At 48.0% G+C, this 26,737-nt stretch overlaps 1 protein-coding gene and 1 pseudogene across 6 annotated transcripts; both read right to left on the reverse strand.

The window, feature by feature from the left end:
• Positions 1–352: 352 nt before the first annotated feature.
• Positions 353–1,287, reverse strand: LOC116149552 (olfactory receptor 2Y1-like; annotated as a pseudogene).
• Positions 1,288–9,938: 8,651 nt separating this feature from the next.
• MGAT1 (alpha-1,3-mannosyl-glycoprotein 2-beta-N-acetylglucosaminyltransferase) lies at positions 9,939–26,555 on the reverse strand. Of its 6 annotated transcripts, none has more exons than XM_064484530.1 (3): positions 26,466–26,555; positions 25,088–25,518; positions 9,939–12,464 (listed from the first exon to the last, which is right to left on the reverse strand). In XM_064484530.1, exon 3 carries the CDS (start codon positions 12,338–12,340, stop codon positions 10,997–10,999), a length of 1,344 nt encoding a protein of 447 aa, XP_064340600.1. In that variant the 5' UTR covers positions 12,341–12,464; positions 25,088–25,518; positions 26,466–26,555; the 3' UTR covers positions 9,939–10,996. The 6 variants fall into 6 exon arrangements, with proteins under 6 accessions (XP_064340600.1, XP_010991126.1, XP_010991125.1 ...); XM_010992824.3 differs by lacking the exon at positions 26,466–26,555 and adding an exon at positions 26,115–26,428; XM_010992823.3 differs by lacking the exon at positions 26,466–26,555 and adding an exon at positions 26,000–26,428.
• Between the last annotated feature and the right edge of the window lie 182 nt (positions 26,556–26,737).

The following is a 26,737-nucleotide window of genomic DNA, read 5'->3' on the forward strand; positions in this document are numbered from 1 at the left end:
AATCACTGACTTTGGAAAAGTTGTTGTCATTGCAGTCAAGTCTTCTTTCACTCACAGACTTGCTGAGAACCCGGCCCCACTCTCCACAAGTGGCCACAGTACATCTTTTCCCCAACTTCATTCCTTTGGAAAGTTCTGATACAAATCATACTCCCCTTCTACACAATAATAATAAACATTGATCTGGAAAGAGTTCTGAGAGATCGCCACTTCAACTGGAAAACAAGGAAGGCATTAAAACTATAACCTCTGGAGGACTATTTCCCATTGACCAACTCCCCTCCAAGGAAGAGGATGGGCCCCATGATCTGAGAGCCATGACAGACAATTGTATTGGTCCTCCTTTCCTGTCCTACCCTGAGTATCTGCCTCTCCTTAGTACCTTCCTCAGAGCCCTCTTCACATCCTTGTTCCTTAGGGTATAAATCAGAGGATTGAACATGGGAGTAATTATGGCATAAAAAAGGGCAACAAATTTTCCCTCACTCTCAGAATAACTGTGCATGGGTTGGAGGTATGTATGGATGGCTGAGCCATAAAAAAGGGAAACCACCAGGAGGTGGGAGCCACAAGTTCTGAAAGCCTTTCTTCTCCCAGGCATTGATTGACCCTCAGCAGCGCCTGAACAATATATACATAAGAGCCCAGAGTTCGTGCTGCTGGAACAACCAAGACTATGGCTCGAGCCACAAACATCTTGGCCTCTGCCCCTTTTGTGTCCCCGCAAGCCAGCTTCAGAAGTACAGGCAACTCACAAAAGAAGTGGTTCAGGAGCTGGAGGCCACAGAGAGGCATGACCGTCACGAGGCCTGTCTGAATCAGAGGGTTCATGAAGCTCCCAAGCTAGTAAATAGCCAGGGTCTTGCAGAGAAGAGGGTGCATGATGGCTGCTGTAGTGGAGAGGATGACAGACAGCAGCCCAGTGGTCCAAGGCCATCACCACAAGGAGCACACACTCAGGGGCTCCCAGAGCAAGGCAGATGGAAAGCTGGGCCACACACCCTCTATAGGTGATGGTCCGGTCGGGTCCATGAAGGTTGACCAGAAGCTGGGGCACAGTGCTGGTGGTATAGCAGAGGTCAAGGAAGGAGAGGTGGCAGAGAAAGAAATACACAGGCATGTGCAGCTGAGGTTCCAGGAGGGAGAGACTGATGGTGGTGGTGTTGCCAAAGAGAGTTAGGGAGTAGAAAATCGAAATAAAGTCAAAAAAATTGTCTCCAGCTGAGGCCAAACTGAGAAGCCCATTAAAATGAAGCTTTCCCCAAAACTGGTGCTGAAACTTCCCATAGCTTTTCACCTGTTCAAATAGCAGAAGACAACTTAATGCTTAATGCTTATGGAAAACAAGGATTTAAAAAATTTTCACAATTGTCCCTGTATACTCTTAAGTCCTTTATTTTATTATCTATTTTTCTATTAAGCTCCATTCTGTCCAAACTCCTACTCTTTAGAGTGAAGATCACTAAATGAGGGATGCTGTGACTTCCATTTCATTTGAACTGCAGTCCTGTTTCCTGCTGGTGACTTCAGCCAGGCCACTCAGTCCTTTGGATCTGATGTCTCTTGTCTGCAAGTAGAGGACACCTACTCCCTCCCTCACAGCATTGAGGTTAGGATGAAATTCAGTGATGTGGAAACTGCTTTTAATGGAATATTACTCAGCCATAAAAACAGACAATGTAACGCCATTTGCAGCAACATAGATGCTCCTGGAGAATGTCATTCTAAGTGAAGTAAGCCAGAAAGAGAAAGAAATATACCATATGAGATCGCTCATATGTGGAATCTAGAAAAAAAAAACCAGAAACAAAGCATAAATACAAAACAGAAATAGACTCACAGACACAGAATACAAACTTGTGGTTGCCAAGGGGGCGGGGGGTGGGAAGGGATAGACTGGGATTTCAAAATTGTAGAATAGATAAGCAAGATTATACTGTATAGCACAGGGAAATATATACAAGATCTTATGGTAGCTCACAGAGAAAAAAATATGACAATGAATATATATATGTTCATGTATGACTGAAAAATTGTGCTCTACACTGGAATTTGATACAACATTGTAAAATGATTATAAATCAATAAAAAATGTTAAAAAAAAAAAAAAAGAACCTAAGGTGCAGCGAGGTAGTATGAGTATTCCATGCTGTTCTCTTTTGCTCCTTTCCTTGGTCTATCAGGTAGTCTGTTTCTATAAATTAGGATCCAGAGCTAACCAGGCTGAAATCACAAGTTTGACCTCTGACTGCTCACTTGCTTCCCTCTGCTCCACCAATATGCTCAGCGCACCGGTCCTAGAAGTCCTGCTCATGACCGGCTGCCATCTGTTGAAAAGAACCAAGAAAAGTGTAAATCCATCCTTTCGGGAAAAAACCAACTAGCAACAAGTATGCTCCTTGTGATGACTTGCGATGCCAAGAATACCCTCCTCTTTCTTCTCCAGCTGGTTAAATCCATTCCTCAACTCCTCACAAGCCCAGTTCTCTGTGACAGTTGCTCTATAGCACTTGTCACACTCATTGAATTTTTTAAAATTGTCTTTGTCCCTCTCTGAGTTGTGAGCTCCTAATATTTATTTCTTCCTGTATGGGATACAAAAGGCGCTCAATGAATGTTACTTTTATTCTTGGCATGGTAGTAAATGTTAAATTAATTTTGTTAAATGAAACATATGACTCTTCCTTCAATCTCATGAAAATTCATTTCTTCTAAGAAACCACATGTTACTAATACACTCTGACGAACTATGAAGCAAGCTATGTATGAAAAGTTGCTCTCCTTTGGAGTTTATTTCTTGTGCTAAAAATCTAAACAGGATTATTTAAAAATAATGTCAGAAGGCAAAGAAGAAACTGGTGCGCAAAAGCAGCCTAGCGTATGCTGAATGTGAACAATATTTGCCAAATTAACTTATTTTTCTTTTTGTTAAGTCTACTGAACTGAGCATCATCCGTGGATCAATGCTGGATCAGTGACTCCAGCAGCATATCTGGATGCCACCCTTGATGTTCTTGTGGAAAATAGAGAGAAAGTGTGAATTAGTGATAACAAAGTGTTAAACCATGGGTAGCTTAACCAACACAACAATCCTGTTTTTTTCCTTTTTTTTTCCAAATTCTATAAAATTTATTTAACCTTGTATATTTTTATATTTAGTAGCTTACATAAATGCAAATAAAAATTTTAATTGGTCAAAAATGGCAGTGAGGGTGAATAAGGGACAGACATCTTCAGTCTTCCTATTCACGGTCCGTCATATTCCCTTTTGGAAACTCCTCCTCCACTGGCCTCCATGATACACTCTCTCTTCATTTTCTTCTGTCCGCTTTATCTACTCAAGTTTACTCTCCTTTGATGGTTCCTCTTCCTTCAATCAGTGGCTTACATATTATCTTTCCCTGGAAACTTTCCGGGGCTCTCTCCTCACTTTACACACGCTCTCCGGGGACCCAGCTCATGGCTCCATCTACCGCTCATGACCTCCAGACAGTGACTCTGAACCAAGATTGCTCTCCAGAACTTCACAGAGAGGTGAGGAAGATATTCTTTTTATAAATTGTACAGAGGCCTTGAAGTATAAATGTGAATATAGGAACTTACTAATTTTCAACAAGGCATAAGTTGATAGAAAAAAGAACAGAAGTGAAGTGAATGTACACCAGAGGCCCTACAAGGGGGGAAGTGTAAACAAGACAGGACATGCTTGGAGAAAAAGGGATATGAAGGATGTACCAAAGAAAGAAAAAAACCAAGGGAAAAAAACCAGGGTCGTTAGCTCAGTTCGGGGAGAGAGGCGTTGGAACCACACGTGTGTGCCATCTGACTGGGTGCAGAGCTGCCCGAGTGTAGACTGGGACCTGATGTCCATCTCTTTGGGCCCCAGGGAAAGGAAACAGTATCACAAGGACAGGTAAGCCAGACTAGCTGTTCCAGGTGAAGCTTCACCCAAGACTTTGATAAAATCCCCAGTTTTGGGGCCATGGGGCTCAGGTCTACAGTTTCAGAAATTTGACTTTCCTGAGTAATTTCTTAACATTTAAATAAACTATTTTTATAACTTAAAAACAAACAAACAAACAAGTAAGTAGTCTGAGAAATCAATTCAACTAAAACTCCGTAAGAGACTTCACAGATTTAGATCCCACTACCTGACAGTTCGCCCGGCTGTCAGCAGAGGGCAGCCCTGCCCAATGAAAACCAAGTTCAGATGAGCAACTTGCCGCATAAACCAAGAATCGAGACAGTTAATCTGGGCAGTGGGGTTATGGATGAACTTTATTTTTTTAATTTTTCCACATTTTACAAAAGCTACACAATGAGCATTATATTACTTATATGAACAGAAAAAAAGTTATTTAAAAATAAGGTATTCTGCAACTTTCTGTCAAATGGTACAGAAAATTATATATTTGCTATATGGAAAAGTATGAATTATTGCATTATCTCAGTGGGAGGAATATGAGTCTTCTTGGTACTGGTCTTTCAACTTCTCTATGGGTTTGAAAATTTTCACAATTAAAAACTTGGAGATTATTTTGAATATAAATTTTTTTAAAGTTTTGGGAGGAAAAAAAGATACTCATATCTTTTAATTCAAGGACCACTTTTCTCTCAATAATAGAACCAGTCTCCTAGACAGCCATATCCTCCCTTCCTAGGGATTAAAGAGTAAGTGTTTAAAAATCTTATTCTCCAAATATTTGTTTAAAAATTTCCTTCTGTTTACATAAAATCATGTAACATTTCAGTAACAGAACATAGTACCTAAGAGTACCAGTGTTACCAAGTCCAAACTCGTTCTGCTTGCCGCACGACAGGCCAATAAACTGGGAGACGAGGTGCTGGGGCAAGGAATGGTGACTTTATTCGGAAAGCCGGCAGACCGAGAGGATGGCCGACCAATATCTTGGAGAACCACCCTGCTCAAGTCAGAATACAGACTCCTATTATACAAAAAAAACCAAAAAAACAAAAAAACAGGGGAGGGGGTGTGGTTGGTTGTTGCAAACTTCTTGGTGTAGGAATTCTTTGTTCTTGCAGCTGTCCACATGGGCCACGTCATGGTGATCCTGCAAAACCTGCAACAAAACAAATGTTATTCTCAATTCTGCAACTTGTTATCTTTACATGAGCGCAGAGCTAGCAAGACTAAGCCTAGAAAACAAAGGAACAGATCTAATATAGAGTCAGATTTGGTTTGCTCTATTACACCAGGTACTATTGTTGCCTAAGGAATCACTCCAAAACTTAGCATTGCAGAACAACCATTTTACTTTGCTCCTATTTGTGGATCATAAATTCAGGAAGGGATTGTCCAGGCAGCTGTCACTTGGAGTGTCCCCTGCAGTTGCAGTCAGGCGTTGGCAGGGCAGCAGACATCTAAAGGCTGGATATGCAAGGTGGCTGATTCGCATGGCTAAGGCCTCTCCAGCGATGCAGTCTCAGGTCATCAGACTTCTTCCAAGGCAGTCTGCACAGCTGGAGGCTCGGGGCTTGTGCAGTCTAGCAAACAAGATAGAGACCAGGCACAGCTACAGGAACAGTAAAAAGATCATGGCTTCCAGGGGTTTGGGGAGAGGGAGGGAGGGATAAACAGATGGAGCACAAGGGATTTTTAGGGCGATGAAATTATCCTGTATGATATTATAGTGATGGCTGCATGTCATTATGTATTTGTCAAAACCCACAGAATGTACAACATCAAGAGTGAACCCTGATGTAAACTATGGACTTTGGTTGATAATAATGTGTCCGTGTTGGGCTGTCAGTTGTACTAAATATGCCACACTGATGAGGGATGTTGAAGGTAGGGGAGTATATATGTGTGGGTGGGGAGGGGTATGTGTGAACTTCCTGTATTTTCTGCTCAGTTCAGCTGTGAACCTGAAACTGCTCTAAAAAAAAAAAAGTCTATATATTAAAAAAAAAAAAAAAAAAAAAAAGATAGCGGCCAGGTCCCCTTTCATGATCTGGGAACTCACTCTTGCTCACTGCATGGCTTAAGAGAAGTTTTAGCTGAACACATGGTTGCCACTCCATTTCCCGGTCTCCCGTCCAACTAGGGGAACTAGAGCAAGTTTTGGTGAGCGGGAGGTAGGGGAAGGTGATATGTACAAATTCTAGGTTTCATTCTAAAAAAGAAGGAGGTGTGCCCTCTCCTCCTCTTTTCCTCCTTTCTGACTGGAGCCAGGGCACCATCTTTGACTAGGAGCTGGGAGCCGTGTGTTGAAGATCATAGAAGACAAAATGGAAGGCTGAGTTCTTGGTGGGTGTGGATCTGCTGGAGCAGCCCTAAGACACCACCCATCTGGACTTTGGAACAAACCACAAATAAAACATCTTATTTCGGCCACGATCATTTTGGGTCTCTGTTCCAGCTGCCATCCTGATACCCTGTTAGCCAAAGGTCCTCTGCTTTTAATACGAGTGTATAGTGCATCTCGTGGAAGGGATACACTGATTTTTGTGAAACAGAGCAGGACCCTGTGAGGCCTTCCCAGGGACAGACATGGGCCCTCCCAGCCCCTCACCCGCAGATCCCCCACCTCTTGTTTGTTAAAAAAAAAAAAAAGCTTTAGCCTCCTAGGCCGTCCCAGAGTTCCAAAGAGCAAATTTAATCAGATAAATGAGAAAATTCAGAAACAAAGGAAAGCAGTCAAGCAAGCCTGTGCCTCAAGACAGATGTGGTGCCAGTCCCCACATCAGCACGGGGCCCCTCCCTGATCGGACTCAGGTCCGGCTGCTCACTGCTGGAAAATCAATACCAGAAAGGCAAATATTGGTAGCAGGGAAAGTTGCTCTAATCAGAAAGCTGGCAATCTGGGGAGAAGGCAGACCCCAGTGTCCCCCAAAACCAACTCTGAAGATTCTGTTCAGCCATGACACTTTTTAAAGGGAAAAGAGGGGAAGTAATCTCGACTAATCACCGAGGCAGAAGGTTAGGTTCTGCATCTTTTCCCACTGCATGCAGCATGGCTGACTCCTCGAGATCTTTCTTCAAATGTTATCTTGTCCGTGCAGTCTGTCTGCAGGATTGCTAAGGGGGCTGCCGGGGGTAGAGAGCTGCTCATTCTTTTACTACTTAATTTTTCGTTCCTACTTCTATTAATCTAGGGAAAGAATCAACAGGTTAGGCAAGATATTGTGTGCACTTAGAGCATAAGTCAGGAGTTCGGTTAAATGTTACCTAGTGATCTGGTTTTTATAATTAAGGTCAGAGGGAAACAGAGATGAATCAACGGAAAAGTGGCAGAATTGCTCCTTACGTGACCTCTGCCCCAAGCATAAACACCCTGTGTGTGACTTGCCCACCTTAGATGGAGGGTGGGTTGGAACAGATGGAAGTTCAAGGGCTCAAAGGAAATCCCTTCAGGAAGCCTAAAATCCCACGTGTTTGTTGAGGATATTTAAGGAAGAGGGTAAATGATTAAAAACTATGGTGAAGGTGAATATTTGACATGGCTATAAAACAATATATAGAGTATATATAAATGTTTAACTTATATAAAGCTAAATAAACATTTATGTAACTTTATGGGTTTTATAGATGTTTTATCTATTTATTTACATACGTAAGAAAGAAGTCTGATAGGTTTAAACAGAGATAAGGGGGTCGTGTGGACGTGTGAATGTTTATATTATCTGTTTCCTGATTTCGAAAATGAACATGTATTGCTTTTGCAATATGAAAAAAAGTAAATGATACCTATCATTTTAAAAGGGGTGTTGTCTCTAACAATCTAAATGCAGCCCACCCTCACCCCTCCTCTGCCTCCCACCTCGTCCTCAACCCCACATTCAGCCCTGTCCCTGACCCCCTACCAAGTCCCAGCCTCAATCCCCGGCCCTGGCTGGGTTTTGAAGAAACCCCAGGGGATTAACTGAAGGTTCAGGGGAGCCCTGGCCAGAGACTCTACTCAACACATTTGTTCACACTCGGGGTGACTCACCCTAAAATTAGATCTCACCAGAGGACCAAGATAAGAGAGGAGGACAAAAGAGGGAAGACAGAAACAGCAGTGGTTCCAGAGATCAACAGGAAGTGGAGGACGAAGGGCTGTGGGTCACCAGCAGAGGCAGAGGGGCCAAGGCCAGGGCAGAGGAGTGGTGGGCCAGCCCGAGTCTCTTCTGGGCCCACAAACATACCTGGTCCCTGCGAGGCCTCCTGCGGGCAGCTGACACCCTGTGCGCCACACGGACACACCCTCCCCCTGCGGGGACTTGCAACCTGCGAGCGCCGAGCCAGTTAGTCACCTTTCAGTGAGGGCCCACCTGGCCTGGGAGCTCTGTTGAGCTGGGTGAGCTCTTTGGAATTATCTTTAATCTCCGAACTCAAGGGTAGCAGAATTCTGCAGGATTTAATGACACCATGCTTGTCCATTTGGTGTTTCCACTTGCTCTGTTACCCACGGGAAGATGGTGGTTTATGAGGAGTGGCAGCCATGCACTTATCAGTCACACCTGAGGATGCCTGGGCATGGTAAAGTTGGCCTCTCTGGGGACCCGCATCAGAAAGAAAAGAATCAAGACACATAGACCTGTCAAAGTGCTCCTCACTTCAGGAGAAACCTGAGTCTCTGTTTCTGTTTTTGTTTTTTTTTTTAATGGAAGTACTGGGGATTGAACCCAGGACCTCATGCATGCTAAGCATGTGCTCTACCTCTGAGCTACACCCACACCCCCGCCTGCATCTGCAGAGTGTCTCCTCCTTGGTAATCTCTCCAGGAGGACTGCCTTCCCTCCCCACCTGCTGTTTGACTTGGCAGCCCAGTCCCCCTACCCCCATCACCCTGGACCCTGAGGGAGGGGAAACCAGAGTATAGGAAAGCTGAGGAGATGGTCTTGGAGGAAAGGCAGTAAAAGATAGAAATAGAACAGGCCAGACTAAGTAGTGATTATCAGCATGGGATCCATTCAAATCCTGGCTCTGCCCCAACTCGGGGTGTGACCTTGGGCAAACCAACCTCTCTGCGCCTGATTCCTCACCTGTGAAACAGGAGCTCTACTTACCTCCCACGATCGCTTTGAGGATTAAATGAGTTAATACTCAGAACAACGCACTTGGCAAGCAATGTTAAATAAATTGAGCCCTAAGAGTATGGATTCTGGCAGCCAAAGTACACCGGCCCAACTCTGTTAGGCAGGAGGGAGAGCCTCGCAAATCGTGGGTAATGGCGACCTCCTGACCCCAGAAGGGAGGCCAGAGCTGCTCCCTTAGTGACCTGGTGACACTCCCTTCTCCACAACTCACCCATCCAGTGTGCAGCTCAAGAATGGTTTGTCAACAAAGTCACCTAGCCCTGGCTTTTCAAACCCACTAATGAAATCACGCTGGTGGGTCCTAAGCAGCATTTAAAAAAAAAAAAAATTGACAGAAAATAGAAGCCCTTAGGATAGTTTTGGGAGAAGTTTGCCATTTATGTGTGGGTGTTCCAGGTGGCAGTGTAAAAAACGCATCTCCCTGGGGTCATGGTCAGGACTCTGAGTCCACTGCCAGTTATGAGCTCTGCATCCCAGGGCTCAGGGGCAGGTCCTGGAAGATGCAGAGGAAATGCTGCCTGAGCCAGCAGGGGACACCCTGCACAAGGCACCCACTGCAGGAGGGACTTTCCCATGTCCTCTCTCAGACCAGGCCTTCTGGCTCAGACCAAGCCCAAGGCCACTGAAAGCCCCATGGCCCACCTCTAGCAGCAGCAGGGAGGTGAAGCCTTGGGCCCCCCCTCCACCTCCAAGCCTGGCCTTTCCTTCACCCCTGTGCCCACCCTCCGCTCTCCCATGACATCCCCCCACTCGCTGCTTGTCTTCATCATCTGCTTTCCTTCCTTCCAGCTCCTTCCTTTTAGTTCTCATTCTCCTTTTCCTCCTTTCTTCCTCTCCCCTTCACCTCCTTTTCCACTCCCTCCTCCTCTTCCGGGGACACACAAACACGCACAGAGTTTTTCAGACAATTCAGCCTTTACTTTATTTTTGAAAATAATTCTGTAGTTTCAATTTTCTTCCATGAACTGAGGTCAGGCAAGAAACAAAAACACACGCATTGCTCTTCAACCCTCCATCTGTACCCTAATCTGTGCGCACGGGAATGCTCAGGGGAGAAGGGAGGGAGGCCGGGCTGAAAGGTCTGAGCTGCTTCATCTCACACTGAGAGGTCCTCCAGAAGCCATGGGCCAAGCCAGTGCGGGCCATCCGAGAGCACAGGGAAGGGATTTTGAAAGGACCAGATGGGGGACAGTCCGTACAAGGAACATGAGGGAGGGGTGCCCCAGCACCCAAGACCTCCCCTCGCCACGGCGGATGAGCTGAGGAGAGGTCTTGCTTTCTCCCTTCAACTTTGCCTCTTAGAATCATGAATCTCTAGGCTGCAGGGAAAGAAGAGCTGAGAGGTCAGGGACAAAGGAGAGAGGGGAGGAAGAGAAACATGGGCAGGAGGCAGTAAACCTTAACAACTTAACAGCTCCCCTGGGTCCCGGATGATGATACCCCTTTGGTTAGTCTCATTTTGGCCACAAATGCATCTCCTCCTCACATATTCCAGCCCCTCAACCTGCTCCAATCGGGGGACAGTGGGTGCGGGTGGGGGGCAGGTGTAAAAGGAGGGCTCATACTCTGGCTGGAAGACCCAGGACAGTAAAAAGAGACCTGGTCGAGAGAACTAAGTTGCCAACCTCTCTGCAGATGCCCTAGAAGAAAACCTGGAACATGGAAGTCTGTGGCCTCAACGAGCCCCAGTCTCCCTAAACCACACAGTGGTTTCCTGCTTAGTAATGCTCCCCCAACATGCCCCAGAAGATTCCCCTGATTTGACGTCCTTGAGAAAGGGAGAATAACCCTCACCTTACCATCTGTGCACTCAAATGCCACTCAAAAAAGGGAAAAAAAGGAGATAAATGGACCCAAGAGAAAAACAGAGAGGACGATGCGGTCCAGGGACTGCAGTCCTGTCTTAGCCCACGATATGGCAGGGAGGGGCCCCAGGAGGGACAGGCAGGTGCTGCTAATTCCAGCTAGGATCATAGCCGTCCCACGTCTGGGGTGGGGCCAGGTGGACACGGCGGCCCCGGTACAGGAAGCTGACGATGCCCCGGTAGCCAGCCCTAGGGACACCAGACTTGAGGTCATCCATGACTCCCAGGGCCTTGGCAAAGGCCTTGAAGCTGTCCCTGCCCGTGTACTGCACCCGCACCTCCCCAAGCTCGCTCCGCTCACTGGTCCTCACTTTCTCCACCTGCAGCAGGGGAGCACCGTAGACACGGGCAAGGAAATCTGTGTCGTAGGCTTCCCGCCGCAGGTAGGACAGGTCCAGCTGGGTGAAGGGCACAAAGTGCTGGTTCAGCTTGATAAACTTGAGGTGCTGGTCAAAGAACTGCCCGTGGCTCACACCCTTGCGGCCAAAGGTCATTGTCCTAGAGATTTCAGGCCGCACACAGGCCCGGCCCTGCCGCTGCTCAGGCCGGCGCATCCAGTCGTCCCAGAAGGCCTTGGGCCACTTGGGCTCCAGCTCAGCCCAGAGCTCGGCCAACAGCAGCCAGCCCAGGCCAGGGAAGAAGTCTGTGCGGTAGAGCAGCTCGGGCTTGCTCGAGTCCACCATCTGCTCCTTGCCGTTGTCGTTCCAGGCAGACACACACCAGAGGGAGGGGTCGGCCCGCAGCAGTGGGTAGGTGGCCTGGAAGTACTCAAAGAAGTCTGGAGCCACCTCCAGGTCATCCTCCACCACCACCGCCGCTGGGAACTTGAACGTGTGAAAGACCTGCCCCAGCGCCCAGCGGTAGTGCCGTGCGATCTTGTAGTAGCCCTGGAACTTGCGGTGGTCGGGCGGCACTGCGATGTTGCTCAGGTCGGGCTGCCGGATGTGCGTGACGGCACTGCCGTAGGAGGCAATGACCTGGGCTGTCTCCTCGTGCCCGCAGTCCTGGCTGACGATGATGGGGAAGCGCTCAGCCGAAGGCCGATAGTGCAGCAGCTTGTCCAAGCAGCGCCGGACAGTGCTGCGGTCACAGGCGATGACCAGGATGGGGATCACAGCTGGTGGGGAGGTCACAGGCACGCGCGGTGGCACAGGCGGGGCCACGGTGGGTACCCTCCACCGCTGGCTCCACCTAGCATGGTGTTCCCTGATCTGCTGCAACAGCCCCCGCTGCCGCTCCAACTCCACCTCGGCGTCCTGGGCCAGGCGGATCACCTCCCGGGTGAGGCTGGCGGGGTCGTCATCGAGCGCGCTGTCTGCGGGCAGCCTGCCAGGCGCCGGGCGCGTCCAAAAGAAGAGGAGCAGCAGGGCGTTCCAGGCCACAAAGAGGATGGCGCCCCACAGCACAAGCCCTGCTGGCTGCTTCTTCAGCATCCTGGCCCCCGCGGGGGAGGCGGGCAAGGGTGGGGCTCAAGGTCGCCCTCGTCTTGCCGGGCTCACACCCCCAAGTCCTAAGGATGCTTCCTCTGGGCTCTGGGGTTAGCAAGCAGCCACGCACCTGAGCAGAGGAGAGAGAAAACCAACCATCATCACAAAGGCACGGGGCTGCCCGGGGGTGGCAGAATGGGGCGGGGGAAGTGTCCAGGAACAGGTGAAGAAGTGCAGGATGAGGAAGGCCAGGGGGTTAACTCCAGGGCTCTCCTAGAAAAGAGCTGCCTGTTCCCTTATCTGTAGGGTCAATCTATATGGGAGAACACGGTTAGGGTAACACTCTCCCCGACTCCAAAATAAATTCACGAGTCCTCAGAAAAGCAATACTTGGTGGGGGGAGCAGTGTAGAGTGTGATGGCCATAGGAGAATGGAAGCAAAGGAACTCCTCGTCCCCATTCCCTACCTGACAGATTTCATTTCCCATCTTCCATCCAGAGCTTAGGAGAGGTGTGGGTAAGACTACTCGCCTGCCATTCCTCAAATCAAACTGCCCAAAGATTACTGATTTTAAAACTCTAATATCACACCTCAGGGCTAAAGCCAGCACCTTACCCAATAAGGAAGCACCAGCAGCATTCCCACGAAGGTCAAAGCCAAGCCGCCCACGGTCTACATGACTATTTAACATTCTGTTGGAGGGATCAGCCAATGCAACTGGACTGCAGAACACAATTAAAGGCAGAGGAAGTGGAAAAGAAGCAAAGCTATCTGAACCTATTGATGCCATGAGAATATACCTGGAAAACTCTAAGAGAATCAATGATAAACTCAACCCGAACAGTCAAAGAATTTGAGCAACGTAGTGGGATATAAAAATTAACATGCGAAGATCAATAGCCTTCATGTCCACAAATAATAACTCATTTACAAAAGTAATGAAAGACAAAACCCTATTTATAATAGCTATGAAAATGATATACTATTTAGGAGTAAACTTAACTAGAAATATTTAAAACTTCATGAACCTATAATTCCTGAAAGACGCAAAAGACGACTGAACTATCCCTTATTCTTGGTTAGGACATCTCAGTGTCATCAAAAATCTCAATAAAAATGCTTTTTTATGGAGCTAGACAAATTGGTGCTAAAGTTCATGTGAAAAAAATAAGCGTAACAGAACATCTAGAAAAATGATGAAAATGAGCCGTAAAGAAGGACTAGCCCTACCAGATATTAATATCCTACACATTACAAAGCCTCTATAATTAAGTTTGTGGTGCTGGTATGTAAACAAACAGATCATCCAAAGGAACAGAATTTAAACTCCAGAGATAGACTCAACTACATGTAGAAACCTCATGTAATGACAAAGGGGATATTTAGAATTACTGGGGCAAAAAATAGTCTTTGGGGAAAAAAAAAAAGATCCGTATACAAGAGTAAATTCTAAGTGGATTAGATACCTAAATAAAACTAAAAAAATAAAACTATACGAGTGCTAGAAGAAAACATGGGTCAATTCCTCTACAACCTGGTAAAGGCAAAGGCTTTCTAAGTAGACCCAACATGCAGATGCAGTAACATTAAAAGGACTTTTGCACGGCTAAACACACCATAAGCCAAGTCAAAAGGCAAATCACAAACTGGGTGAGAATACCTACAACATGTATCACAAATAAAAAGCCAATGTCCTAACAGACAAAGAACTTTCTAAAAACTGAGGGGAAAAGAGGCCAAAACTCCGTGTCTAAAACACTAGGGCAACTCACACCAAAAAATACTAAAATGGTCCTCAGACATATGAAAAGGTGTTCAAGTTCACTCATAAGAAAAATTCTCATTCAGACTGTGTACTAAGATAACATTTCTCACCCACCAGACTGGCAAAAACTCAAACACTCGTCCCAGTCTTGTAAGTGTCAACTGAAGAATAGAAGTTCTTAATTTTGATTACGTCTTAATTATCAGGGTTTCTTCCTTTTATGAATCACGCTTTTGGCATTGAATCTAAGAAATCTTTGCCAAAGTCACAAACATTTTTCCCCCCTATGTTTTCTTTTTTAGATTTTATAGTTTCAGGTTTTACATTTAGGTTTATGATTCATTTTGAGTTAATTCTGGTATATGGTGTAAGGTATGGAACTAATGTCCTTTTACAGCAGTTTGGCAGTTTGTCAAAATGCTAAACAGAGAGTTACCATCTGACCCAGCAAGCCCACTCCTAGATATATATACCCAAGAGAAATGAAAACATATGTCCATACAAAATCCTACATGGAATGTTTATAGCAGCATTATTCATAATTGCCAAAAAGTGGAAACAACCCAAACGCCCATCAACAGGGGAATATGGATAAACAAACTGTGGTTTACCCAAAGAATGGAATAATATTCAGCAATAAAAAGGAACACACTACTGATACAACACATGGATGAATCTCAAAATAATTAGGCAAGATGTGAAAAAGCACATACATTATGATTCTATTTACATAAATCTCCAGAAAATACAAAGTAACCTATGTTCGCAGAAAGGAGATCAGTGGTTGCCTGGGGTTGGGGGCGGTGAGGAGTCCAAGGGGAGGTATTACAAAGAGACACTAGGAAACTCTGTGGGGTGATAGTTTCATGGGTGTATACATATGTCCAAACTTATCAAAATGTACATTTAAAATATGTTAAGTTCATTATATGTCATTTATAACTCAATAAAACTGATTTTTTTTAAAGCCATTATTGGGTCAAATGACAAAATTGGAATATAAACAGTAGATTAAGGTATCAGTGTTGACTAATTGGTAACCATATTGTGGTGACAAAAAAAATACCCCAATTCTTAGGTAATACACAGTGAAGTAATTAGGGGTAGAAGGCCATAGTGGACACCAACTCTCAAATGCTTCAGAACAAAAGTATCATGTATCATGGACACCAAACGGAGCAAAATGCTAATAGGTGAATCTGAGTAAAGGGAATATGAGTGTCCTTGTACGATTTTTATTCTTGCAACTGTTGTATGGTTTGAAATTATTTTCAAATAAAATTTCTTAAAATCAAACATGGCGACATAGCTCACAGCTCTGACTAGCTTTGTGCAATACGGCCGCAGCTGGGCATATCAGTAAGGGGAACTGGGACAATCCACTTGCTCTAAAGTCCTCAGTCACTCAATGGCATGCACCACACACCTGCTGTCTGCCAGGTTCTGGGAAACGATTGGGACACACATCCAATAAGAAGAATGCATGGTCCCACCAACCCCCGCACTCTACCAGACCCCATTACTCGGAGGGATCTACCACACCCTCCAATTCCGGGACAGCTGCCAGGCCTGACTGTGCAACTCTCTCCCTGGCATCCTTGCCTCTGGTCTCAACACTTCACACCCAAAAGTTTCAAGGATATGCTCTCTTGTGCTGGCTGCTCTGCCAGTTACTCTCTACCTCACAGCCCAGTTCTCTAATCCTAGCCAAAACCTCGGGCCCCAGATTTCATCTCTGTGCTCCTGGGCTCTCAAGCAGACAGATCCAGTATCAAAGGATCAAAAGGGCTGATCCTGAAGGGTCTTGAAAGGGAATGGATTCTGCCTCCCTCCTCCAAGACCCTCCCAGCTCCTGCAAGCACCAAGTCTTCCTCCCAGAAACCATCTACCCTCACAACTCCACAGCACCAGTCTTTTCAGAAACCTCAAGCCCATTTCTGTTGTGTCATTAAATTTCCATTTTATCCATGCTCATATACCAATCAGGATTTCCTAGAAGAGAGACACACACAGATTCCCAGTTTCTTCCTCACTCCCCTTCCTCAGGATATAGTCAATGTTGGATTCCCTAACCCCCAACATCCTGCCTCCTGACTAGGCAGGAAAAGCCTTCAGGTCAAGGGTTGGGGGAAAGAAAAGAGAAACTGAACTCTATCAGCTGAAGTGTCTGTTGGCTTCAGGGCTGGAGCAGCAGGCCTGTCTCTGACTTATTATGAAATACTCAACACTTCATGTAGCTTCTCAGCTGGTCTACCACTATCACTAACCTTGCTTTCCTCTAAGTAATCTTCCCAACAGCAACACAGCATCCTTCTTAAAGTATATGCCTGGTCAAAGCACTAGCCTGCCTTAAAAACCATCAGAGGCTACCACTGCCCACAGAATAAAACTCAGATTCATTTTTATGACACACAGGGCCTTCACAACAAACCGACTCAAACATCCCTTTTCAACCTCTCCTCCAACCACTAACCCCATGAACCCTGTATTCTGGCTTCAACAGGCTACTTAATTCCCCCAGTTAAGTACACTTTGTATGTTGCTGTATCTTTGCTCCGCTGGTCCCGCATCCTTATACATTATCCAAAGCCCCCACCCACAGGCACTACATATCCTTAAGGACCAAGTTCTAGTGAGTCCTTCCTTAACATCCAGGCAGAGCCAGGCCTCCTACAACTCTACTCCCACCGTACTCTCTCCACACCTCCCGTCTTTCTCCTCTGCACTGTAACAAAATCTGTGGCTCTGCTGACCTGGGGGTCTCATCTTGCTCCTTAGAAAAAAAACACTCTGTGACCTCTAAACCTATCACAGTGCTTGGCACATGTATGAAGTTCAAGTAGCCAGATGGAGAACTGCTTGCATTATTAACCAAATCAGGGAGAAAGAAGGCCAAACCTGCAGCCTAACAGTAAAGGATTACATTTTCCAAAGATGACTACTGCATCTCCCATCCCCCATGCTCTTCTTACAAAGTGACAATGACACTCCTCCCTCCAGAGCTGCGCGAGGTGAGGTCTACATTCCCTCTCTTTGATCTGTGACTACAGAGGAAGTGATGATTATGTGACTTAAGAGACTAGTTCATGAAAGGCAACAGAGTTTCCACTTGGTGCTCCTGAGATGCCTGCTCTTGGAAACCAGCCACCAAGGTAAGAGGACACCCAGGCCACAGAGACGGGACACCCGTTGGTATTCCAACTGACAACCAGCATGAACCACTAGACACGGAAGAAGCCTTCCAGGTGATTCCAGCCCCAGCTACATCTGACTGCAACCGCATGAAAGACCAGGAGCAAGAACCACATAGCTGAGACAGGAATAAAATAACTGTTGTTTTTAAGCCACTAGGTTTTGGGGTGATTTGTTATGTGGTAATAAGTACCTGAATAAACGAGTAAAATAGAATCTCAGTAGCCTTGATCAGCAGAGCAATTGTTCCTCGTGCCCTCTGCACTCAGGCCCCAAGTCCAAATTCTGAGGCCTGCCTCAACTCATACTCTCTTCCTTACTAGATTATCTACTGCTGAATAATAAAAGCACCTAGTGGCTTAAAACAGTAATAATCATTTATTCCCTCTCAGTTTCTATAGGTGAGGAATTTGGACAGTGCAGCACAGACCTGTCTTTGCTCTGCAATGTCTGGGAGACTCCCCTGCAGGCTAATTCTCTCACATGTCTGCAGGCTGATGTTGGCATCAGCTGAGATGTCAGCTGGAATGCTGGCTGGAACACCTCCATGTGGTCTGTCCACATGGCCTGGGCTTCCTCTGAACATGATGGCTGAATTCCAAAAGTGAGTGTCCCAAGGGAAAACACAAGTCAGGTGAGCTGTACCCTTTTCATGATCCAGCCTTGGATCACTTCTGACTTATTCACAGATCAGGGGAATCACGAGTTGCTGGCTACACTGAAGGGAAGAGAAACACAGATCCCCCCACTACCGGGTGGGAAGAGGGCAGTGTCCTACTGTGACAACTGTGGAATGGAAATATTTAAGGGTGTGGCCATTCTGGGAAAATACAATCTGCCACACCTCCCTTTTCTAAAACAGAACAACAGTCCTTAACCTTGACCTGAGTCCCTGATGTTCTACCATGACATTTACCCACAAAGCACTTTTATTTGCCAGTGTTTTCACAGCTTCTTCAGGGAAGTGACACAGCTGGTCCGCACCAAGTACAAAGACATCTGCACTGTGGCGGGAGAGGAGTGAACCTTTTTAGTAAATAAAACCCTAAACCGAAACCCAGGAGGCTCCGGGCAGGTCCTGCCACCCGCTGTGGGTCTCAGTTTCCTCTTCTGTAGAAATGCCTAGGAGCTGTGAGATCCCTTTCTAAAACTCCGCTTCCCATGGTATCCTCTAGCCAGTCCTCCGAGGCCAAAAAAAAAAAAAAAAAAAAAAAAAGTTTCTTAAACAGCAAGAGAACAACAGATCATCAAATTCCCATTGTGAACCATAGACCAGAAGTCTAATTTAGCTTTTAGAAAGCATGAAAGTTGAAGGAATGTTGACAGGCCTGCCCTTCTATCTCTGTCTTGCTTAGTATGTTAAATGCCTAAAAAAATCAGAAAGTATAGAACATACCACAGATAATGGAGACCTAACGGAATTACATTCTTGTTCATTACCAGAACTCTGCTAGACTCCTGTACCATGTACCAGGCTTCATAATTTCAGAAGGATGTTAGAACTGAAAGGGAGTCAGAGAAAATGCACTAAATAATTCAAGGGCTTAGAGAATAAGACCTAGGAGGGAAGGGATGCAGGTTATTCATCCTGGAAAAGAAAAGGCTAAAGGGAAATACGATGCTAGTGCAGCAAAAAGCACGAAGGCCTGGGAAACCAAGTAACCTCGGGCAAGTCACTTGTGCCTTGGTTCTCTCATTTGAACAGGAAAAGGGTTGATCTGGATCATCTCCAAGGTCCCTGGGCCCTGATGACGAAAAGGGCAGTGACAATTTCCCCCATGTCCCAAAAAAGAAATGAGTTTAACCTGTCACATATGCCACTGAGTTGAGACATACCACGATGCTTTCTAACCTGAGAAAAGGGCAGAGAGTGGGGATCCAGGAGAGAGACCGCAGTGGTCTCGGGTAATGGGGTCAGGGAGGGGTGATTCAAGATTTGAGGCAGACACAGGAGGATGTAAGCATCTAAGAGAAAAGGCTGCATGGTCTGAAAAGTATTATAAACGACAGAAAATGAAGCTGAACCTCTCAGCCAGCCGCGTTCTTAAAGCAAAGGCTAATTAAACACGTCACAGGGGCAAAGGTTAACCAAAGTGGAGCCTCATCCCGGGGCTCATGGTTCTGTGCAGACACAGAGTAGGTGGCTGGCCACAGCCTCTCTGCTCCTGAGTTTATAAGATGGGGGCCCTGCACGACTCAGGGGTCCCCTACTCCACACACTTTAGCAAACAGGTAGGAAAAAGTTTTTTTTTTTTTTTTGACAATTTACACATTTCTACATTGAGTCAATTCTTCCTTTCGGCAGAGGAGGAAGAACCCCTAGGAACTTGTGGAAAGGACGCTGGGGTGGGGTCTGGGGAAAGGCCACCCCGCATTCCCCTCCCCAGACCGTCTCAGGCGACCCCACCTCCACCAGGCCCGGCACCCACGGACGCCCGGAGGCTGGGTTTCACCACCGCCTCCCTGCCGGCGGAGCCCGCCCTCTCCAACAGCTGGAGGCCCGGGATTCCGAAAGCTGAACGCAGAGTTCCACTTCCCGGCTCGGGAGGGGGCGCGCGGCCGGGACCCGGGGCGGCCCGGGCCAAGTCCCTCTCGCTGGGGCTCCCGGGCACCGCGGCTGTTGGGGGACCCGAGCCCCGGGAGCGTCCTCTCGGCTCCCGCGGAGCCTCCCTGTCAGACCTCGGTCCCCTTCCGGGGACCAGCCCCAGAACTGACGGACGCCGGAGTCCCGGGGCCCCTACTCACCAGGTCCTTCCAACTCCGCGGCCCTGAACTTGGCCCGCCCCGGGGCGTGGGGAGCGAGCCCGGTGCCCCGGCGCGTCCCGGGCGCTCGCGCGGCTGCCGGCGCCTTCCGCCTGGCCGGCCCTTCCTGCAGCGCGCCGGGGCCCGACCGCCGGGCGGGCAACGTGGCCCTTCCCCGGGGAGGGCGGGGCGGGGCAGGCCGGGGGGCGGGGCCCACCGCCCCTCCTCGCCTGGGGCCCCTGCTTCCCCGCCTGGCCCCATCGCCCGACTTCTCATAAGAACACCCCAACTTTTCCGGGGCCCCCAACTTCGGGAGATGCTGTGGAGGCAGCTGTTACCACTGGGCCCTGCGCTGCTCCCAGTCGCAACGCCACGAGTCGATATCCGTCAGCGCAACCACACTCAACCCACTCCAGTCCAGACTACTCCTGACGACTCCCCAGACCCAGCCCGAGCCCAGGACCTCCTGGAGTTGAGGGGGAGAGCCTAGCAGCCGATCTCAGGAGTGCGTAAACCAAACCCAAGGCCAAGGGTCTGGTGGCCTGCTCCCCGCAACCCCTAGCTTCCGGGAGGGAGGAGTCAGGGGCAATGGAGGGGCTGCAGGGTACAGGGATGTGAGAACAGGAACCAGGGCGCCAAAATGGAAGCCAGGGAGGAAACACCTGCAGCCAAAATCGAGAAACATCAAGTTTTTTCTTTTTCTTTTCTTTGTCTGTTTATTCCTTTCCGGGTGGGGAATGGGTGCTGTTAGTTCTGAGTAAAAGAGCAGAGACAGAACTTTCCCCAGGGCAGACCCACCAGACCTAAAGAGGAAAAGCCTCAATCAGGCTCGTGGTAGCCCCGTGAAAGGGGATGGGGGAAGACCCTGGAAAAGCCTAGATGTCTATATCTGACCCTAAGAAGTGAGGGTGGGGAGCTGAGAACCGGCTGCTCATGCAGACGACTTTCCTGAGAAGGAGTGAGTCCAAGGCCAGCCCTACCATGTGATCGGACCACTCTTCTGGCACTAGCACCTTCCCCCATCCACTTCCCTCCCGTGCTCCAGAGCACAGAGCAGGCCAGAACTTTGTGGTGTGTGGTTACTGACTGACTTCCCTCCCTAACTTGTTTCTAATTAAAACTAGGAAATAGGCAGGGTTCTTGAGAAACAAAGGCAGGACATGCCCTAAAGTTCCTCACATAGGGGTGAGGAGTTCAAACAAAATTGCACAGAGGCCTCCACATGCCAGACCCCTTCCTCAGCCTCTCCTTTAACTTTCCTAGCAGCTCTGCAGAGTATCCGTTATCATCCCATTCCACAGATGAGGAGTTTGAGGCTTAGGTTAAGTGCCAACTTGCTGAAGGTCACAATATCTAATGAGGGTCATGGCCGAGTTTTAGACCCAAGCATTACTGCTTCCAAAGATGGAAACTCATTCCCTCCCCTCATGCAGCCTTGAGTACAGTGCTCTTTGAGATGACTGTGTGTCCAATGACAGGCACACAGTGGGACAGCAGGGAAAACCTGCAGTTGGAGCTGACACCTCAGTGAGGCTGGACTGTATGTGGGTGTGTGTGTGTGTGTGTCCACGGTCTCCAGTTCAGCTGACTATATGGAATGTGACAGGAGATGGGAGCTCACGCTCATGTGCCAGCCAGCAGCCGATGTTTCTGTACCTCGGCTCTCTAAACTTTTCCTCATGGAAGGCCTAATACTAATACTCCATGTCAAGGCAAAAGGAAAAATCATAAAGTTTCCTGAAAGTGTGAGAAGTTGGGAAATACTGTATATCCAAGATATTAGGAGCTGAAGTCAGTGTCCAGGACAAAGGACATAATGGAACGCTGAAAGGCTGGGAAAACAACCAGCCCATGAGATGCCAGATTCCCACCTCTACCAATAATCCTTCTCCATCTAAGGCTGTTCAGTGAGGAACAGGACAGGTGACTGTGTGCCAAAACTCACGCCCCATCGCTACAGTCCTCTGTTTAAATTCCAAGGCTCCCAGGAAGATCTAAGAGTAGAAATTCCCTGACTGTAAGAGGACTGGCCCAAAACAAAAGGACCTGGTTAAAGAATCAAGCTGAGCTGAATTCTTGGATGGAAGCAAGAGAAAACATTTGGTTTGAGAGGCAAGAAGCCAGGGTGATGAATGCCAAACTGACCTGGGAAAAGAGGCTCTTGACTGAGGTTTCATGGAAAGGGGTTTGGGGGGAAGGAGGGCAGAAACAAGGAGGCAGGTGACTGAATTCTGGGGATGAAACTGGGATTGGATTCTGTGAGGATGGAAAGAATAGGAAGATCTGGTCCCAGCCAACCCCAACTACTTCCAAAAGAGGCCTGGAGAAATAAGAAGGAAGTGAAAATTGTTTCAGGAAACTGCTCTCCCATAAACTATGCCCAAGATACCCTGTATTTTTTTTATAATTTGGAAAGAATTCATGCTCTGAACTTAGAACAGGACTTAGCTTGAAACCATCAGCAGAAATAAAAGCAAAGTTTGAAATCAATGATGTATCTATTTTCCCCTCTCCCCTCCTCTCAACATCCCCACTCCCTAGACAGACCCAGAACCTCAGCTCATCAAGACCAAAGAAAAAAGATTAACATGATAATCACTGAGCACTGTCTGTGAAATGGAACTTTTGGTTAGCCACTGCCAATTCCTTTTGGAAGAAAAAAGGGTATAAATAAATTCAGTTACAACACACACAACATTTGGTTAAGTCTATCACTGGTCCTGGCTAAGTGGTTAGACCCCCAGTGAGTGCGGTGCCTTGGCATCCTGGCACCTCCGTGAGAAGGCTGATGGCTGTCTTGAGAGGACTGTCTTGTGGAAGGGTCAGGCAGAGGGCAGGAATACTGCTTTCAGCGGAAACGACAGGGAAGAGGAATTCTGGCTTACTCTAGGGAGGAAATGTCTTACCAGAGAGGCTGGCTGACAGGGCACTGGAGCTCCCCTCCCTGGAGGTCTGCAGCAGAATCCTGACGGCCCTTGTCAGGTCAGATGCTGTAAAAACCAGCACAGCCCTGGGCAGGCGATCACAGTGTCTGCCACTCCACACTTAGGCAAGCCCTTCCTGCTCAGGGCTTCCAAAGCATCCCCTCAGGAAGAATAATCCCTGCTCTGTTCTCTTCACAACAATGTGGTGACGAAAAACTGACCCAATACAATAGCCTGGATACTTCACATAATGTAAGCACTGTACAAATACAGCACAACTCTGTTACTCCCAGTGCTTCGAAGCACTCCCAGGCCTCCCAGGCAGGATGAGGGCTGCAGAGGCATCCCGGGACCACACGCCCCTGAGGGTGATCCTGGTGTCTAAGCAAAGACTAGCACCAGAAATTTGCTGGGCAAAGCTGGGGGCGGTGACATGCCCACCCTGAAATCCACACCTTTTGAAGTAGAAGCCTGGCCCCAAAGGGGCTGCCCCAGGCGTCAGACCAGAGAAGAACAACCAGACCAGGAAGGGTGGGTCAGGAACTCCACCCAGTTCTGTCTGCCCAGCCCTCAGGCCACTGGGGGACTCAGGGACTCCTATGGCAGAGAAGCAAGGGAGGAAAGAAGAAAGACACTAAGTCAGAAATGCATGATTTTGGCTTGCAAATGACCTCTGTTATTGTTGCCAGCCCCCAGTGAATGTGAGGTCCAGGTGTTACACAGCCAGTGAGAGGCAAAGAGATGCTAGAAGCCAGGCTTCCTAACCTTAGCTGAGGCCACCATACCCCACTGTCCATCAAAATTCCCAACACCTCTCTTTTCTGCTGTTGCTGTCACTGAGAAAAGCAGGCACCATGGCACGGGTAAACTGGAGTTCAAGGAAGGAGCAAGCAAGAAGTACAAAGGTGACCTTAAACAGGTTCTGCTTCAAGTGGGAACAGAGCCTGTGAAGATACAGAAGGCTAAAAAATGGCAGTCTGAAAAAAAAAAAAAAAACTGGCATCTTACAGAGCAGGAGAGAAGACCAGGCTATGGCATAGGGAGGAAAGGTCCAGTGTCACTCCAAGAACTGGAGATCCATCTCCCAGCCAGACACTCAGCCCTTGAGTCTTACATTTTCCTCCACTGACACTTCCTTACACTTCAATCTGCTACCAAGCACTTGCCAAACTGACTGGAGAGCTCTGAGGGTTGACACCAGGTATCTGGCAGAAGCCCTCAACCTCAGATCTCCTTGAACCCGTGCAACTTTGCCACCACTTCATGACCCCAGGTATTGTGTATCAGCAAAAGGATGAGACAGATTCAGGGCCGGATTTTAATTAAGGACAAATAAGGCTTCTGAAAGAACACTAATTCAATAAAAGAGCAGAACTCCTAATTCAGGGTTTTTCCTCTATGTACTGTCTATACAAGCATATCAAGCAACGTCAGTGTCGCTGTTGTACGAGTACACGGCCCTGGATACTTCTCCAAATCTACCATTTCATTTGCTCCTTGTTAACAACCTGTGGATGGCTTGCAAAGTTCGTTATCCTCATTTTGCAAGTGAAGAGAACACGAATCCTGATTCCCAAACCCGTGTTCTGTTCCTCTGCTCTTTCCATGAGGTTTCACAGCCTACACGTTCTTATTGGGGAAGGAGGAGAGACAATTTAGTAAGTTCTCTGGACCATCTCCCACCTGCCAGTCCCCCCAAGGAGGTTCTATTCAGTTAGCGCCCCAAAACACAGCAGCCTGCCTCTGCCTGGATAATCCATTCCAGGGTTGTACTTAGCCCAGATTGACTTGGAATCCTATTATCTCAGTGTTGAAAAGGCCCTTACAGGTAATCTGATTCAATCTCCCTTCTGAAGCCTGAATTATTTTCATGTTCTCCTTGGCCTACCCTACAACTGCCATTGCCCACAACCTCTTACAAGGTACTCCTCCTGCCTGGGTAAGGAGAGGCTAGGAACAAGCCTGCACCCCTAGACAGTGAAGGGGAAATGAAGCTTCCTGTGACCCATCAGGTTCCAGGTTCTCATCAGGGCACTTCCTGAATGGCTGCATCCCCAGACTTACCCTACTCAACACTTTCTGCATGGGAGCAGCAAGACACCAAGCGGGAAATGAGACAGGAGCCTTACCTTTCTTCTCTTCTCTCAGCTGCTCCCCTGAAGATCATCAAACCCCCATCCAGCACTCCATTTCCAAAACTGAGAATCCCAAATCAGATACACCAAACAAATTGCAGCTTCTCTCCTCTTATCCAGGTCCAAAGTCCATGGCTGAGTGAACTGAGGGGGAGGAGTCTGGGGGGGAAGGGGTATGTCCAGGCCCCTCCCCCCCCACTGCAGGCTTCAGTGTCCCTCCCAGGGGTCTGTTACATCCCTTCATTCAGCTGGTTTATTAAGCCCACAGTCTGGTGATAGGCAGATCCCAGGTACTATCCCATCTTTTGTTCAGGGAGGGGAAGGCATCCACTGTGAGGGCTGGCCAGTCCGTCTTCTGCTGGGGCTCATGAGAAGAAACAGGCCTTAGAACCAGCATGGCCCAGGAAGCTGATTTCTGTTTTAACCTGCAGAATATTTAAACATCATGACACTCTCTAATCTATTATATACCCAAAGGGATTCCTAAGATTCCCTACCTAAATTACATTCCTTTACTCAATCATCAAAAACCCTTCCTTAAACACTCCACAAGGTTATACAAAGTACCTACCTCACTCACATACTGCACCCCAAAACACAGTCACTTCATCAATATGTACGCACATGAAGGCTTAGGATAAAGTAAAGATAGCACCTATTCGCACTGTAGAGAAGTAACCAAAACCACTAGTGTGTGGAGACTGTCTTCTAACAAATAGAGAAAAGAACATCCTCCTGTTCTAGTGTCTTGTTAGTGCCACACACTAATCGCCCTACATCTCCCAAGCTTCTTAGGGTGTGCAGTGTTTTAATCGGCCAGCTCTCCCTGACTGAACTAAATCCATTCCAGACCTAGATGCTGGCGCCTTCCACAAGCATTCTTTGCTCCCTTCCCTTCACCCTCACCTCCCCCTCTGCTTCCAAAACTGTGCCAAGGATGTAATTCCCAGCCTCCGTCAAACTCCTTCCCGGGGCCACTCCCGAGAGCACTCTCCTGGAATGTTAGAGGTCCGAGTCCTACCAGCAATAGTCCCAGTGATGTTCCAATTTTGCAATCCAGTAGCCCACCCTGGCCGCTCCCTCCCTTCTAAGTTTATTCTCAAACATCACACACATACACATACACACACACACATACATACATACACACACGCAAGCACGCACACACGCACGCGCCCTTCCTTCCTGTAGGGGCGTGGCGTCCACAAGAACGCCCCCCCACCCAGCCAAGAATTTAACTCCTCCCACCCTTCTCGGAATCCCGAGCTCGGTGTTCACCCGGGAAGAGGGTGACAACGCGATCCTCTCTAGACTCTGTCACCCACCCCTCCACCGCCGGACGACCCTCGCCCTAACTGCGCTGGGTCTTTACCTGGGTCCCGCCCCCCCCAACCTCGGCAGGGAGCCGCGGCCCGCCCCAGATCGGAATCCAGGCCCTAAGCCAGGTCCCCACTGCCGGCCCAGGCCCCACCCCCTCGACCCCCAGCGGCCCGGCCCTCCCCTCGCGCTCCTTTCCCCCTCCCACCATCCACCGCAGCCACTTCCGCCCGTCCTCCGGAAGTGAGTCCGCGGCAACTGCCACCTCCCCTCATCCCGCCTTATTCTTCTAGCCCACTCCCCCCGCCCATCACCACCGCCACCACG

The sequence above is a fragment of the Camelus dromedarius genome, chromosome 3 (assembly GCF_036321535.1).
Source record: "Camelus dromedarius isolate mCamDro1 chromosome 3, mCamDro1.pat, whole genome shotgun sequence".
NCBI classification, from domain to species: domain Eukaryota; kingdom Metazoa; phylum Chordata; class Mammalia; order Artiodactyla; family Camelidae; genus Camelus; species Camelus dromedarius.

Coding starts and splice junctions, on each gene's coding strand:
- MGAT1 (XM_064484530.1), bottom strand. CDS start 12,340: ATGCTGAAGAAGCAGCCAGCAGGGCTTGTGCTGTGGGGCGCCATCCTC.